Here is an 18,770-nt window from a genome sequence, read left to right as displayed (position 1 = left end):
ATTTACTATTAACCGACCTTTTGGATTATCTGTCGAACCCTTCCCCCCATATGTGGGCGGTTAATCAAGGTTTTACTGTATTACTTATGTAAAAAATAGTGTCATTCAAGACATCTTCAGGTCATAAGACCCACTAATCCCCCACCCAGCAATGGGTGACCTGACATTGCATCAGTTCAGGTTAGTAAAATGACCCAATAATCTCCCACCCAACCTCCATCACAAGTGTTAGGATGTGATTACAGCTGATGGAACAGTGTCTGCCTACTCTAGGCTAAAGATGACAGCATCTGCTGGTGAGCACAGTATATACAGTATAGTAGTACAATGGTATACATTATTTTGTTAACAGTATGAACAATATTTTATGTGTACAGTGGTGTTTGTGTAAATAAAATCAGCTCCTGTCAGATGCATCATTTACTCTTGGAAAATATCACGCTGTCTGCTGTAACACACACCTCTATTCACGCCCATATCATATACAGTCAACCCTCGCTTTACGCAGTCCCATTTTACGCGTTTCCACGTTTACGCGGTACCCTGCCGAACACGGAATTCTCACGTTCCGCGGTGCGTGTACCCCTTTACGTGGAGAGAGGCTGGCGGTCCTCTTGCGCCGCACCATTTTTGGATCCAAACCTCCTGCCATCTCTCCCGCCCTCTCCCGCCATGTTGTGTAAGCTGCGCGAGTAGGTTGCGCAGTGTATGTCTTTGTTGCGTTATCGGTGACATCATATGACGTAGCGGACTGTGATTGGGCAAAGCATCCTTACCTCCCTCCCTGCAAGCTGTGATTTGTTTAATGTAGTACTATGACGTGCCCCGCCGCGGGAGCGTTCAAGCCCCTTGACCTACCGCGTCAGTTATACCCCTCCAGGCTACACCGTGTATATCGGTATCCATTGTTCCATAAGAATGGCTTCCACCGGACCACCACCACCACCACAAGGAACCTTGCATTACCTGGACCCAGCCGCCCTAAGCCAAAGAAGACACGACGTTCCTTAAGCTACGAAATAAAATGTAATATCATACAAGAGTTGGAGAAAGGAACAAGACAGGTTGATCTCGCACGCCAGCATGGTGTTAACGAATCAACTATCAGGACAATTAAGAAGGATGCAGCCAAGATAAAGGAGCACATGAACATCACAAAGTCTACAGGTGCTTCTATGATCAAGTATTGCCACAACCGGGTGCTTCTCAAGAGAGAAAAGTTACTTGTGAGCTACTTGGTGCGTCAGGCGCGACGGAACATGGCGGTGGACACGCGCTCAGTTAAGGAGTACGCACGTGAACTGTATGCTGCAGTGTCACGAAAGATGGGAATTACAGAGCCCAAACCCTTTAATGCTTCCTCTGGGTGGTTACAGAGGTTTAAGAAGAGGAGCAAGATCACCAATATCAACATTGGTGGTGAAGAAGCTAGTGCTGACCGTGTTGCGGCTAGGGAATTTCCTCCGTTTCTACGTGAGATTATGGAGGAAGGACAGTACACCGACGACCAGGTGTTTAACATGGACGAATGTGGTCTTTTTTGGAAAAAGCTACCTTCTAAGACCTTCGTTGTGAAGAATGCCAGCAAGTGTCGGGGCCGGAAGTTGCAGAAGGAGCGCATCACCGTCCTGTTTACCACCAATGCCTCTGGTACCTGTAAGCTCAAGTTATCGGTGATCCACACAGCACGCAAGCCGCACGCCTACAAGAGCATGGACATGACCAAGCTAAATGTCCACTGGCTGACCGCACATAAGGCGTGGATGTTCTCTACACTGTCCCTCTCCTGGTTTGATGACTGTTTCGTTCCCGATGTAAAGAAATTCTGTGAGCAACAGAATGTGCCATTCAAGATTTTGTTGCTGCTTGACAACGCACCAGGACACTCGCCCCTACTGTAATATCGTCACCCCAATGTAAAAGTGGTCTTCCTTCCTCCCAACACTCTGTTATTCTGAGTTGGGGATTTAGAATATAGTTATACGTCTACCCAGATCCCAACAGGTAACAACAATAAAAAAAAAACAAAGACAATCGGACTATAAAAGGGTAGACAAAGGATGCGAGTTTTCGTTGTATATAATAGAGTACCATAAATCCCTTAACAAAATATTCAGCTTATAAATTACCCTTAACCAAACTTAACCTAAACATTAACAGTATATACATATTAATAAACATAAAACAATCTCGAAGCAAGTGGACGTGGGGAAATTAATACAAGATAATAGTACTTAAGTGAGGAGCTGAGATGGCTGACGAGTAAGGCTGAGTATTGTAGAAGACGGTAGGTAGTCACTGCACGTAGGTTTAGAGGATAGATGATCCTGTGGTCACTTCCCAGAGCCAAGTCCCTCTCCTCGAATTGGAGCTGACAAAGAAGACTGAGGAGGTGACGCAACAACCAGGATAGGGAGAAGGGAAACCTCGGAGTGGTAACTAAGGCGAGTCATACTCGTGTCTCGTCCCTAGATGGCGTTGCTCGTGGTGCTGGGTAGGTAGATCAGGACAATAGATGGCGTGCTTCGTAGTGCTGGGTGGAGGGGTTCGTAACACACCCCCCCTCCAAAGACCTCCGTAGCGCGGGCGCGAAGGAGGTGATCACCTGGTGCGTCTGGAGAGTAGCTGCTGCATTTCCACTGGAGCTCGGGATAAGGAGTCTGCAATCAGGTTATCGACCTTGTGCGGACTTTATGGGTGTAGGGCTGGGTGAGAGAGCCCAGGGAGATTCGCTGGTTGGAGTCTTGTTGGTTTGGATGAGCGTCCGGTGGGTTATAATTAGGTGAAGACTAGGAGTTGTTTGTGGGCAGACTGGAGGTAACATTCAAACTTCTTTGTGCCAACACCAGAGCCAAGGCCTCCTTCTCTATGGTCGAGTAGTTGGTCTGATGTTTTCAACTGGCAGATAATATGCCACAGGGTGAAGAACATCGATGGTTGGAATCGGGTTGTAGGAGCACAGCCCCCTCCGACACCACTAAGCGTCGATTTGCAGATGGAAGGGCGAGGTGTAGTCAGGGGGGTGGACTACAGGCTTGGAGGCAAGGAAGGCTTTGAGGCGGTGGAAAGACTGGTCGCACCTCTGGTTCCAGATGTAAGGGACCGCAGAACTGGTAAGGTCTGTGAGGGGTCCGGCCACGCTGGAGAAGTTACTGCAGAACCGACGGTAGTAGCCGCACATCCCCAGGAAGCGCACGAGTTCCTTCCTCGTCCTTGGAGTGGGAAAGGACAAGATGGCTCTAACGTTTGCGTCCTTGGGTCTCACCATACCATGCCCAACGATGTGTCCCAGGTAAGTCACTGAGGCCCGGCCAAAAGCAGATTTAGCCAGGTTTATGGTGAATCCAGTCTCTTGCAGTTGTGCAAACAGTATCTCCAAACGCACCAGATGTTCGTCCCAGCTGTCCGACACCACCACCAGGTCATCCAGGTAGGCGAACGTCCCACCTAGGTCCTGAATTAGGAAGTTGATGGCCCTCTGGAATGTGAAAGCGGAGCATTAGAAAAAGGCAAACGCCATAACCAAATATTGAAAAAGACCAAATGGAGTTATAAATGCCGAGATTATTTTTGGCCCTATCCGTGAGTCACTTGATAATATCCTTTCAATAAGTCCACCGTGCTGATAAATTTGGCTGGCCTATGCTGTCTATTATATCTTCGTTAAATTAAAGGGTAGGAGTCTGAGACAGTGACCTGGTTCACTTTACGATGTCGGTACAGAAGCGAAAGTGCCATCGGGTTTGGAATGAGAGGCAAGGTGAAGCCCAGGGGGAGAATTACTAGGCTCAGCTAAGTTATGTTTAACAAAAATCTACCTCCTTTTTCATAATCTCTTTTTTTGTGGATTTAGTCGATATGCTGATTGCCTAATGGGTTGTACATCATCTGAGATTAGCTTAATATCATGTTTAAGTATATTGCAAAACCCTGGGAGGTCTGACGTGACTTTAGGAAATGTTGATAATAACTTAGTGAGATCTTTTGCTTGAGATGGATTCAGAACAGAAAAATACTCATCAAAGTTGTTGAGTATGTGACTGTTAGCAGGGTTTTCTTTAGGTAGAGAAGTCTAAATTCTCCAATAGGTCCATGTCATCTGTCCTCGGCTCCGGCACAACAAAACCGTATGCAATACAGGTTGACTTATAGCCTCTGGGATGTCTTCCTCTTACTGCCTGGAATGGTAAAGTTTCATGAGATTAATGTGAACAAGTTGTGAATCTTTTCTGCGATCAGGAGTATGGACTATATAGTTGAGAGGAGATAGTTTATTAGCATCGACTTGAAAGTTTTGATGGAACCGTTCCAAGCAACCTTGGGACGGTGGGTGGTAAGCCGAAGATGTACAATGGTCCACACTGGGGTCTTTCATCACCTGTTTGAACAAAGATGGATCAGATTGTTGGGCTGTAATGAGCTCATCCTTACTAATAGTCTTATTGTACAGATCTTCTGTGGGTAGGAAGATATTAGAGGTGGTTTTAGATGAAGAGGGCCCATTCCGCACACTCTGTGACCGGGTGACAGCACAAGATGGGAAAAGATGAGGAATAGTTTCTTTAAGGTCAGTGGTGGAGTTGACAGGTAAGGGAGAGTCGACTGTCTTTATGTTGGGAACCACTAGATCTCCTACCAAGTCATTACCCAATAATAAATGAATGCCGCACACAGGCATTGAGTCTTTCCTTATGGCTATTTGCACTTCCCCAGTAATCAAGGGACATTGGAGGTGCACTTTAGCTAAAGGATAGGAAGAATGGGATGAGAGATCCGAAATTAGAACACTCTCATTAGTAAATGCGGTAGATATATCAGGAATGACGTTAAACAGGAGTATAGATTGTGCTGCGCCCGTATCACGTAGTATACGAATAGGGAAAGAACGAGACCCCTCTATGATTGAAAATTTTCCCTCATAGGTGAATGAAGAGAAGAGATCCTGATGGGGCCTTTCCACATTGGTGTTTGCTATTGGTTTGGATTTGGGATCCAGGGAACTACTTTTAGCAATTCTACACTTTGGGTGTTTACAAGTCTGGATCGTATGGCCTGGGTTTTACAGCAAGAACAATAAAACTTGGTTGCATCAGGGGGGGTAGGTGTGGGACCTTTCGACCTACCACTCACGTCCCCAAGGTTATCATCAGAGGAGGACCTAACATGTCGGAAAGTACCACGTTCCCTACGGCACAGTGACTCCACCAGCAAGGTGTACTCATCAGCCAGCTCAGCTGCACGCCCTAAATTAACCTCTCCACGATCCTCCACATGCTTCAAGATGTGAAATGGTATCTTGCTCTTCCACTCCTCCAGGACTACCAAGTTTAACAAATCACACCAAATGTGGAGGTCTCTGTAACCTCTAACCGCTTCTTAAAAAACCTAAGCTTTTTCTTGAGCAAACTCAACCATAAAGGTGTGGGGAAAATGGTTTGGTTAGTTCTGAAACTTCTGCCGCTATCCATCTGTTGATAGCATAAGAGGTGAGGATATTCTTTTTACGTTATCATAGTCTCATCAGTCTGGTCTAAACAGTTATAAAACTCTACGAGCCTTACCATATAATTTAGGAACTAACACTGACACCCACTGGTCGGCGGCCACTCCATTCTTCCGGCTATTTTTCTCCAAGAAGTCCTAAATGACCGTCCATGTCGGATTCATCAAACCGGGAACAAGGGGAAGAAAGCAGTAGCAGGGTTAAAGCTAGTTTTCTCTCTTAATGCCACTTCCTTTGATCTAAACTCCGATATTAAGGTGACTTCTATCTCTCTTACCTGTAGTTCTAACCTCCTGCTCCAACTTGGCCCGTTCCATCATTTCCTCATGCTCCAACTTGGCCTGTTCCGACCTTCCCTCATGCTCCAACTTGTGCTCCAACTTGGCCTGTTCCAACTTGGCCTGTTCCAACTTTTCTTCATGCTGCAACTTGGCCTGTTCCGACTCCTGCTCCAACTCGAGTTCTTTCATTTTGATTTGGAACTCGAACCTAGCTCGTTCTAGTTCCAAGGCGTCTATTCGTTGTGTTTTTTCTTGAGGGCTAGCCAGACCTGAAGCAACTTCTGAGTGAGGAGGGGTGGTGGATAGTGGTTGAAGTTTCTTGGACATAGGCGTTAATCTGTCAACAGCGGATTCTTTTAAAACTTCATGTTGAACCAGCACTTCAATCACATGATTTTTAACATTTCCTTAGTCAGTTGCTGTGAAAATGGGATATTATAATAGTTGGCTATTTCTTTCCATTCTTTCTTCAGGATATTAACCGTAATTTAGCTACGGAAGGATTTTCAATAAAATCCTGGAGATCAAAAACCCTAATTGGCCATTGTTAAGAAAAAATAGGATAAATTAACTAATGGTCCAAAAGATAAGATAAGTGGATAACCCTAGAAAATATCACGGCAGTGGATAACCAGAAAGTCCCGAAAACTAACCAAGTTATACCTAGGGAAATTACACTTATGATTATTGTTCTTCTGAGAAGATCCTTAGATAAGGATAAGAGACTTGAAAGAGGTAGGGCGTATTACGGCATAAATATAAAGATCCGGATTAACAACCTGATATACTTGAAAGAGGTAGGGCGTATTACGGCATTAATATAAAGATCCGGATTAACAACCCTGATAAATGGTATGATTGACCCTGAATGAGATAATGAGAAGAACAATAATTGAGGCTTTATAATTATGGGGTCCTGGTAGAGCGTGGCGTCCCAAGATATCACTTCACCGTAAACTAGTGACTATGGAACAACCTACTCTGGAGTGAGGGTACGGCATTAAACAGATCCGGATTCTTCCCAACACTCGATAAGACTTACTACACAACTGCCACGTGTAATAACAGGTAAGCCTTATGACACTTGGAACCTAATATCCTACGTCTGTCACTCTTACTATACGATAATACCAATATATGCACACACATATGAAGGGAACTTTAAACTACCGTAAAGCAATTGAGAACAGAAGTGACTGGGAGGAATAATTAACACTGAGTAACAAGGGAGGAAGGAATATGGTACTTAAGGTCGTGTCCTGTCACGGTCGCCATTTGTTACGAGTTGGGGATTTAGAATATAGTTATACGTCTACCCAGATCCCAACAGGTAACAACAATAAAAAAAAAACAAAGACAATCGGACTATAAAAGGGTAGACAAAGGATGCGAGTTTTCGTTGTATATAATAGAGTACCATAAATCCCTTAACAAAATATTCAGCTTATAAATTACCCTTAACCAAACTTAACCTAAACATTAACAGTATATACATATTAATAAACATAAAACAATCTCGAAGCAAGTGGACGTGGGGGAGTTAATACAGGATAATAGTACTTAAGTGAGGAGCTGAGATGGCTGACGAGTAAGGCTGAGTATTGTAGAAGACGGTAGGTAGTCACTGCACGTAGGTTTAGAGGATAGATGATCCTGTGGTCACTTCCCAGAGCCAAGTCTCTCTCCTCGAATTGGAGCTGACAAAGAAGACTGAGGAGGTGACGCAACAACCAGGATAGGGAGAAGGGAAACCTCGGAGTGGTAACTAAGACGAGTCATACTCGTGTCTCGTCCCTAGATGGCGTTGCTCGTGGTGCTGGGTAGGTAGATCAGGACAATAGATGGCGTTTCAGAGTGCTGGGTGGAGGGGTTCAAATAACGTCTATAATACAGCCCATGGACCAAGAATTGATCTGTAATGTAAAAGCTGCATTCTCTGTTAAAAAATTCAACCTCCTGAATGACTACACCAACACCAAGGAAGAGTTGCGTAACCTGAGTGACACCAACACCGATAGCAAGAGCAAAGACGACGAGGATCAACAGTTGGCAGAGCAAGAAGTACTTTTGAAACAATTCTGGAGAACATTCAACGTCAAGAAAGCTGTGGACTTCTTGGTGGAGGCATGGGATCAGCTGTCTGTAGCAACTGTTCGTCACGCATGGAGACATGTGTTGCAAGGCATTCCGGGTGTTAGGCAGAGTAAATCTGTGACTGGAGAGGTTCAGACTGTTGCAGTAGCAGTGGACCTTGCCAGAGAAGCTGCGCAGAGTGTTACAGCTGCAGGCTTCTCTGAGACCACCAACGACGACATCCTGGAGGTGATAAGGGATCCTGATGTGACTACCGACGAGATGGTAGATGATGATGAAGTCAGTGAAGAGGCAGGTGGTGCGTCATCCCAAGAAGAATGCGGCTTATCCCATAGTAATATAAGGGGTGCCATCGAGTGTAATGAGAAAGTCAAGCTCCTCCTTTCGGACGACCCTGATGCTAACAGGTATGAAATCTTCACTACCCAGCTGTTGCAGACTATGGAGCCCTACATCAAGGTTTATCACGACAACATAAACACCAGCCGTCAGCAAAGCATAACAGAGTTCTTCGCCCGCAACCCACCACAGCCAGACCAAGCCAGTGATAGTGACAGAGGCAGAGACAGTGATGATGATTTTGAGGGATTTTGTCAGGGAGGCACTATTAAGTGTGGATGACACCGATGAAGACTCACCTGAGGGCCAGTAGCCTGCCCTCTGCCTTGGAACCAGCCTCCATTCCCCTATGCTGACCCATCTCTTCTACTAACGTAAGTGTTAACCCCAACCTTGTTTTTTTCTAACCTAACCTTCAGTTTATTATTCTCTTATTGATTGTTCCCTTCTATATTATGTGTGTGTGAATACCATCATAAAGTTAAGATGTTATTTTTAGTAAAACGTACGTATTGTGTCGGGAAAAAGTGGAGTTTGGGGGTCGGCCCGGTCTCTATTTCAATTAATCCCATATGTTATGTTGTTCACTTTACGCGTTTCTCACTTTACGCGGGCGGCCATGGGTTCAATTAACAGCATAAAGTGAGGGTTCACTACAGTAATACCCCGAATTAAGCGGTCAATTGAACCCGCGGAGTAGCACGGTAAACGAAGAACGCGTAAATGGAATAAGAGAACATATTGGATTAATTGAAATAGAGACTGGGCCGACTCCCAAACTCCACTTTTTCCAACACAATACCGACACAATACCTACATTGTAGTAAAAATAACATCTTAATTTTATGATGGTATGCATACACAATTAATATTTAAGAGAAATACAGTCGCCAGGTTAATTTCCATTCAAATAATGGACTCATCTCCCTCCCCCCCTTCCCACACTCGCTGGCTCCTCCCTCTCTGAGAAATGTTTGGGTGAAAACACTAGATTTTAAGGTATAGTAATAAATAATACCTCAGACTACAGTTAGGATAATATAATTGACATTGCTGGATTCCTTGCAAGGCCAGGAATATTTTGAATATACACGTCATATATTTTGCACAAAAGATAAAATTTTGGCTTTGTAATCAAAATTCTTACATTAGATCTAAAATTTGTATGTCTAATGCAAATTCCATGATGTTTATATTTAAAATAATCACAATCTTATAAGAATTCTAGTAATGTAAATTATATTCTGGCCGGGCAATTTGTATGAATTTTATGAGCTAAAACAAATATCTTCAGTAAATAAACAAGTTATACTTAACCCGCGTAAATGAGTAAATTCACCTCGTAAATCGGGCATCCCGGTTTTGGCAAGGTACCGCTTAAATGACAAAACGAGTAAACGAAATCCGCGTAAACCGAGGTATTACTGTAGAGCTTTTGTTTTTTAAACATATTTATTTAATCAAACTTTTAGATAAAGTATTCAAGATTATTTTGAAAAAACAAAAAAAATGGCGTGTCTAACGAAATAAGAACTAATTTTATTGACTCCGGTATCAACATTTCTTATTTTATTTATTTTTATTTTTTTCAAAGAATGGAATTCTCATTATTATATCGTATCAAAATATTTCGTTTAGGGATATCTTGTTGGAAATGTCTCACAGAGAATTCATTCAGGATCATTATGGCATCAAATTCATCTCCCTATCACAATGAGCCAAGCTTGAGTGAGGAAGGGGAGGGCGGGGGGAACTGACTGCGACACTCCCCCCTCACTCCCAAAAAGGTTTGCCTCCCCCAGACCCCAGCAATCCTCCAACAACCTTCTCAGCCCACATCACTCACACTGTGCGACACACACCAACATTACCCACACACCCCCTCCAACAGCACCCACACATCACACACATACACCCATACATCACAAACACACATAAACACACCCTCCAACAACCAACCACACACTCCCTCCAACAACCACCCACACACACCCTCCAACACCACCCACACACCCCTACTTCACCCACACACACCCTCCAACACCACCCACACACCCCTACTTCACCCACACACACCTCCAACACCACCCACACACCCACACACCCTCAAACACAACCCTCACCACACACCCACCCACACACACACTCCAACAACCACTCACACATACCCTCCAACAACCCCCTCCCCCACACACACACACAGTATCCAGGCACACACACTCACATACCATCAACAAAGGAATTAAGATAACAAGCATAAGGAGTGAGGGTCTTATTGTATGACAAATTTGCGTGTGTGTGTGACTGTGTGGTAGCGAGTTAAATACCAGCTGTTGAGGAGCGGTTGGCAAAAATCCTTTCCACTCCATCTCTCTAATCACCCACACCTTTCTGCTTTCTTACTCCACATTTTAAAATATTATGTAACGTAATGTTGAAGGGATACAACTTTGCTCATTTATACAGATACTTCTCACAATCTTCCTAAAAATACTTTATCGAGACATCTTCAGGTCATGAGACCCACTAATCCCCCACCCAAGAAAGGGTGACTTGAAATTACATCTGAAGGTCAGTAATATGAGACCATTAATTCCCCACCCAAACTCCACCTGGCATTGCATCAGGTCAGGTCAGTTACATGAGACCCACTAATCCCCCCCAGCTCCAATGGAGTGGAAAATACCAGTCTTTGCTGTAACTCACAGCTTCATTCATGCCCGTATCATACAGATTTTTAATTTTAAATATATTTATTTAACCAAACTTTAAGATTAACTATTCTGGAAATGGAGTTTCTAACTTAATTAGAACTGCATTTACGGACTCCCGGTAGTTTAGACTCAAGGAAAACATCCTCAGCACCCAGAAACATTCTGGGGAAGCGGGCTAGTGTCTGTCTGTGCAAGATGTCTAGTTCAGACACTCAGAAACTTTTCCAAATAACCAGAAATGATTTCAGGATAAGGAATTTTTCCAGGTTTGAGAAAGTCATCCGGTTAGCTGGAAATCTCTCATCCCCAGAAGCGCTCTGCACCAACTGTTCCGGCTAATGGGAATATCACCGTAAAGCTGGGTAATTTTGCTGGTAAAATAATAAATGCAGTGTAATACAAAAGAAAAACTAATATATAGGTAGAGGTGTGTTGTGCACAAACCTTAACTTCACCTAGGTACATGTAGTTTAAGAGAGCCTCCATATCTTCGTATCGGATGTCCTTCATAATAATGACAGGATGTTTACAGTGAGTTGCTTCAAATATCTTGTCAAAGTAGTCGCTACAGGACGACACAATCAGCTTGTGAATTGGGTAGAACTTTCCTTCACATGTTATTGTTGCATCAGAATATGATTCCTGTAAATAAATTCTTTGAGGAGTAAATATTCCAAATCAAGTTCATCACAAAATCAAATACACAAACTACTTACAGTAGACAACAGAATGCATATGATACTGTACATCCAAGGATATTGAAACATGTAAATTACAGTACAGTAATCATCACACAAATATCCCACATTAACCATGACACCAATTCAATTTCATAGTGAGAAAGTAGAGGCAAGTTGTAAGTATTTGGTAATCAAAACAAGTACAGGAATACCCCGGTTATCACACAGGAATACCCCGGTTATCACACAGGAATACCCCGGTTATCACACAGGAATACCCCGGTTATCACACAGGAATATCCCGGTTATCACACAGGAATACCCCGGTTATCACACAGGAATACCCCGGTTATCACACAGGAATATCCCGGTTATCACACAGGAATATCCCGGTTATCACAAAGGTTGTATTCCTAAAGTCATTGCGAATAACGAATTTGAGAATATTGGGTCAATTTTCCCCATAAGAATGCATGTAAATAGGGGGCAATGCTTTCCTGGCCAGCAACTTTCACCACATATTTGTTGATATACAAGTAGTACAGGTTGTACCTCTCTAGTCCGGCATTCTGTGGTCCGGAAACTCCCGTGGTCCGGAACGATTTTAGTTTGTCCAATAAGTAGATAGGCAGCTTTTTTTTTTTTTTTTTTTTCTGAATTATTATCATTATTACAGGAGTATTAAATTTTTGCCTCTCAGGCCCCAATGTGGGTCAGTGACCAATGCCCGGGTGGGCTAATCCCCTTAAAAAACAAAAAAACAAAGCCGCGGGAAATTAAGGTTTGTTTACATCCGGCAGTTCGGCTGCTCTCTCTCTCTCTCTCTGTCTGCTTGTCTATACAGAGTACAACATTTAACCCTTCAATATATATGAGCAGTAAATAAGTTTTGCTTTCATATTCTTATGTAGAATAATGACGATATGTTGTCACGTGCGCACTTACATATGCGCAGTCTCACTTTTTTTTTACCATTAATGGTTAGCTACTTATATTGTTCCATTTATTAACATTAAATAACATTACAGGTACTTCAAGCACCCATATTCATTTTTTACATTAATTTTACTACAGCTAAACTCAGGGTCTTATTTTCTTCAGTTTTATGTGTAGAACCAATCAGTCACTGGTTTCGTAAGCTTTAACATAAACAATGCCGGCAGCCGTCTCGTCTAATATTCCACGCATTATTAATAAATTGTATTGTTAATTTTGCACACACGTACATTAATTCAATAAAAACAAATTCAGAAACATTAATTAAAATATATATGAACAGTAAATAAGTGTTGCTTTCATATTCTTATGTAAAGTAATGACGATATGTTTTCACGTGTGCGCATGCGCACTTACATATGCGATCTCTCTTTTCTTTACCATTATCGTTAGCTACTTCTATTGTTCCATTTATTAACATTAAATAACATTACTTAAAACAACCATATTAATTTTACTACAGCTACAACCAAGGTCTTATTTTCTTCAGTTTTATATGTAGAACCAGTCAGTCACTGGTTTTGTAATCAACGAAAACAATGCTGTGTCATTTCCTCGTGTGTTTTAATATTCTACGTATTATTAATGAATTGTATTGCTCATTTTGCACACATAAACATTAATTCAATAAAAAAGACATTCAGTAATAAACAATAATGAATCTTTTGTACATAAGAGAAATGACACTGTTTACACGATTATGCACGTCGTCTGCACGTTGGCGGGCCGTTCAAACCCGTCGAAATTCAAGTTTCCGCCGTCAAAATTCTTATTTATTTATTTTTTTGTGTGTTCCAATAAAATACGTTAAGAATTACAAACTCGCGAAATTTGAGAAGCTACTACCGTATATCTCGGCCTATAAGGCGGCGGGGTGCATAAGGCGGCCCCCCAAATTTCCATTTAAAAAGTAGCTTTTAAGCTCTATTCGCTGTATAAGACCAGTACCCCAAATGTGACACTTACCCACTGACCCAGTAGTCCTTTACCAACCATCCTTGGTTTTTTAAAATAAGGCCAATTCACTTCAAGTAATGTCATCAAATGTTACCCGCTGGTGTAGTGTAAACACTAGTGATTCACTTAAGCGTCTGTTATTTAACTGGAACTAATGTCGGTCGAGTGAAATTTTTCCATTTACTTGAAATGGATTTACCGATTTATTTGTTTATTTATTTATTTATAATATACAGGTAGTTCTGCTATAACGCGATAATTGTGTTCTTGTAAAATATCGTGTTATAGAAAATCGCGTAATAGAAATAACAGGGCTTATGGAGAAAATAGGGTTAGGTGCAGATTACTCGAAATCGAAAAAATTTAGTATTTAGCCTAACACAAAGGATAGCACAGTCTAAATAAATGTTACATTCATATCTAATAATGAAATCATACAGTAAATTTAACACTTTACCTTGAAAAAATATGAATGTAACTTGATAGGGGAGAAGGGTGATTTTGAGGTTGATAACATTGAGCTTCTCTTCAAGTGTTATATCCTTTCTTTTACGATAATCACCGGGAATTCTATCATCAGAGCGCTTTTTGGAGATATTCTTCTTTACCATATTCACAGTTAATACCACAAAATTGGAGAAATAGTAAGCAAAAATCGCGTTATAGCAAACAAGCGTTCGCGTTATACAAATATTGTTCCGAATTCATAAATCGCGTTAGAGCAAATTCGCGTTATCAAAACACGCGTTATAGCAGAACTCCCTGTACTGTAACATATTATACACACTGCAAGTATTTTCTTTAATTTATATGCTTGCTTCACGAGAGACAATCGGTGGTGGGACTGTTCCCACTGTTTACACCAGCTACAGTATTCTAATTCATTAGTGTTTCAATAGGATTTGAGTGAAAAAGATTACTGTACATACTTACTACATACATTTATTACTCACATATATATATATATATATATATATATATATATATATATATATATATATATATATATATATATATATATATATATATATATATATATATATATATATATATATATATATATATATATATATATATATATATATATATATATATATATATATATATATATATATATATATATATATATATATATATATATATATATATATATATATATATATATATATATATATATATATATATATATATATATATATATATATATATATATATATATATAAAGTTAACCCTCACTTTATGCGGTTAATGTAACCCGGAGGGTCCCGCGGAAAGTGAGGAACGCGTAAAGTGAATAACATAACATATGGGATTAATTGAAATGAGTCCAGGCCGATCCCCAAACTCTACTTTTTGACGACACACAACTATGTTGTAGTAAAAATATTATCTTAACTTTATGATGGCATGCACACACAATTAATAATTAAGAGAAATATCAATAATATTAGGTTTTTTAACACTTACATTAGTAGAAAAGATGGCTGGGCACACGGGGATGGGCGGTTGGTTCCGAGGCAGAGGGCAGATTATTGGCCCTCACCTGTATCACTTGTATCAATTGTATCACTATCCACCACAGAGGCTTGCAGGGCCTCTTTGTCAAACCCCCCAAAGTTCATATAAGTCCATATCCTCACTATAATTATCACTATCACTGACTTGGGCCGGCTGTAGTGGGTGGCGGGTGAAGAACTGGTAATGTTTTGATGACTGGGCGACCTTGTGCGCACCATTTTCGCGCCTCTTACACAACATGGCGGATGGCGGGAGGTTTGGATCCAAAAATGGCGCGGCTTGCCAGCCGCTCTCCGCGTAATGGGGTACACGCACCGCGGAATGTGAGCATGTTAGGTTCCGGCAGGGCACCGCGTTAACGGTGAAACGCGGAATGCGGGACCGCGTAATGTGAGGGTTGACTGTATATATACGCTGACGTATTTAAAGTGCCAGTGATTCTTTTCTTGTCAAATATTACAATATTTTCAACCATTTATTGTAAATGGATAGGCAAAGTTATTGTGTAGACTGATTTTTTTTATTTCAATTTCACATTTATGGATGATTATTTTAAATTATTGCATTGAGGCATTACGGATTTGGCAGAGCGTTATAATATCGATTCAGATCAATCTGACGACGCACTCCAGGTAGACACTGTGTTAGCCACTGGCACTAGTGTTGATATTGAACACGTAAATTTGCAAGAAACTCGGGCGCAGTTCCGGCGAGACATTTCTGTTGAGAGTAGTGAACAGTAAAGTGACCGATCATTTGGCAATTTTTACCGTAGAACCCCAAGGTCTGGTAATAAGTATGATACAACACCTGATTACGGGCAAGTTCCCTCTCATTCTACAGAGAAAGACAGTGTGTCAGAAAACCTTCCTTCCCCTACCACATCCACCGATCCTCCAGGTAGATCTAGGTTGTCTAGCAACCAGACTACCATGGCTACAGCTAGTTCAGGCATGTCACCTAACAGTACCTACATTGTTCGAGTCTTGCCGCGCAGCGACAGCATTCGCGAGTTTACAGCGGAAGATGACCATCGTGTAACTACATTTTTAAGGTCATGCGAGGATACAATGAAAAACATCCAAATAACGGGAGATGTGGAATGCAAGGCTTTTGTTCGCGGTCACGTCAAACAAGGAAGTTATGCAAGTGACCATTTGGGCACTAGTGGTCTTGCACATCCTTCATATAAGGTGTTTAGAAAGACACTAATTCACCTGTTTGAATTAGGCGCACAGCAAGGCCACCTGAATTGGATGTTTACTGTAGGTGGGTTGATCGCATTCCCCGTATGATACGCGTAGAAGATACGATGAAAAGTGTTTCCTTTGCTGGCGATGTCTGTCAAGACATCTTAGCTAATTTTCGTGGTTCAACCTGGTTGGACTCCGATGATAAATTGTCCCTAGACAATTTTGTAAAGTTGATGGAATCTCTTGGTTTTCTACTGACAATCCATGACACGGCATGTAATCAGGCAAGGACAGATTATTATACTCCCAATGCCATTCTGGATTATGCAGCCAAGATCGCTATTAAGTCACCACGTACTCCTCTGGCGAGGACGGTAACACCTGTGGCACCAGCTCAGCAACGAGTTCCCAGGAACTCAGCCACAAAAGGGAAGCAACATTTAGTATGCACACATTGCAAGAAGAATGGTCATACAGTTGATTTTTGTTACCAGCTCCAGCGAAGTGGTGCCAAGTCTAAAAACAAAACAACCCCTCAAACCAATTCAAGACAGTGACAGGACCCACCCAAGACTGATGCAGCAGCTGCTCAGACCAAGTCTGCTACAGACCAGGCAGCTGATATGCGGTGTGTATACCATGAGTCTCCCATCCATACTTCGGAAGAATGTCAAGCAATTCTACGATGTAAGGAGATAGGGTATGCTTTACCCCAGGCATCACAACATGGCAAGTCACGTCGTCGCTATCGCAAGAATTCGGGGGGAGACCAATGCCTTTCCCAGAAAGACTTAGGTTAGATACTCCAGTACCGTCACGCTATAACCCTTCTGTTGCAGCCTCGTTAATAGTGGCGCTGAGCAAAGCGGAAGTTTTATCTGTCCCAGTGAGGGCTGGGTCAGTCAAGCTGGCTCTGGACATTGATACGGGTGCACGTGCAAATGTAATCTCATTAGCAGCCTATTAAGAACTACAATGATGATCCCCTCACCGAGAATTTCCAATTCAACCTATTGACGCCGATCTTTCAGGAGCTTCCGGTACCCAGCTGGACATTACAGGAATGGTAACATTACCACTACATTTTCTAGACATGGTACTGGTACAACCTTTTCTGCAGGTTTTTACATAGTCCAAGATTTTAATTCACCAGCTGATGGATTAATAGTCTTCCAACTCTAAAACATAACTTCATAAATGTTCAGCCAAGCAAACATGCTATCACTGTTAATCATATTTCCTATAGAGCCACACACAAGTCTGTACCATTGCTCTCTGCAAAGGTGAATGTTTTGTCCACCGCTCCTACTACGAGGAAAATGGATCTCGAGTCAAAGCGTGTCCTAGACACCGCAGACTCACTTACCCAGCGTGTTTACAGCAGCATCAATTGGACGATTGTGCCGGCAGTCTGAACAGGTACTCTCCATTTTCAGAATGAGGAAATAACCAGAGCTACTGTTCGCTTACCTGACAGTTTCGATGGAACCGACGTTGTCTGTCTAATGGAGACGTACAGTCAAAGGTCTACCTTCAATGAGCTGACTACCTAGTTCCAGCACACACACAAAAAAAAATAAAATAAAATAACATTACGTATATCTATCCAAAAAATACAAGTTAAAAAAAGCCGTATTTTTCTAAAAAGCCAGTTTTTGTGTTATGGTCCAGAATACGACGCTTAGCTTTTAACCTAGGTATGTTAATGCCTAGCAATAACTCGCCAGGCCAACATACAGGCAATTAAAATATCTAATAATTACTTGATAAGTAATATTAGGAGGACACGTCTCTACCTGGCATTTAATTGCAATTGTCGAAACCCCCTCCTTCACCCCCCATCGCACGCACTGCCACTTTCATCTCTTGCCTTAGAGTGAGCAGTAAATAAAAGTCAACTCTCGAGGGGTGGAGATGGGTGAGTTATCAGCGTCGCATTCTGGACCATATCACAAAAACTGGTTTTTAGAAAAAAACGGCTTTTTGCTCAATCCAGAATGCGACGCTTAGCTTTGAATACCCGAGCAGGAGGTGAAGAGGGAGGTGACGTTGCATACAAGGCTCCGCTAACTTAGGTCCAGATTATGATTATAAACCGTGTAGAATATTTCCAAAATTAGGAACATTTACAGGAAGGTAAAATGTTAATTCACATATAGAAATTAGGATACTCACTTTATTATGGTGATGAAGAAGATCTCCAAAAGCCCATTTCCTTGATCTAACTGAGGCTCATATACCACAGAAAGGCCACAGACCCTGCGTATTTCCTCGTGTAATGTGCCAAAAATTTCTTGCCAGAGTCTGCATGATTCACTAATTGAGATAAAGATTTTGTCATTTGACTAAAAGACAATTTCTTACCATCCCTGGATGAAAAACATTGGGGCCTCGATTAGGGAATCTGGATAACCATTCTTGAAGATTTTTAACTGGGCACAATATATGAGGAACCCTTGTCTCATCCATTAGGCATTTTATCCAAATAGGTTGAG

At 41.8% G+C, this 18,770-nt stretch overlaps 1 protein-coding gene across 2 annotated transcripts in view; it reads right to left on the bottom strand.

Annotated features, from left to right (window-relative positions):
- LOC121869934 (protein tramtrack, beta isoform-like) overlaps positions 1–18,770 on the bottom strand; it is a 93,366-nt gene that overhangs the window by 37,413 nt on the left and 37,183 nt on the right. For both annotated transcript variants that reach the window (XM_042371500.1, XM_042371499.1), the window contains exon 3: positions 11,376–11,573. In XM_042371500.1, the coding sequence (XP_042227434.1) occupies positions 11,376–11,573 (198 nt within the window). The remainder of the gene's footprint in view (positions 1–11,375; positions 11,574–18,770) is intronic.

This window comes from Homarus americanus, unplaced genomic scaffold (genome assembly GCF_018991925.1).
Source record: "Homarus americanus isolate GMGI-L3 unplaced genomic scaffold, GMGI_Hamer_2.0 scaffold14467, whole genome shotgun sequence".
Taxonomy (NCBI): Eukaryota; Metazoa; Arthropoda; class Malacostraca; order Decapoda; family Nephropidae; genus Homarus; species Homarus americanus.
This window is presented reverse-complemented; position numbering and strand designations above follow the sequence as displayed.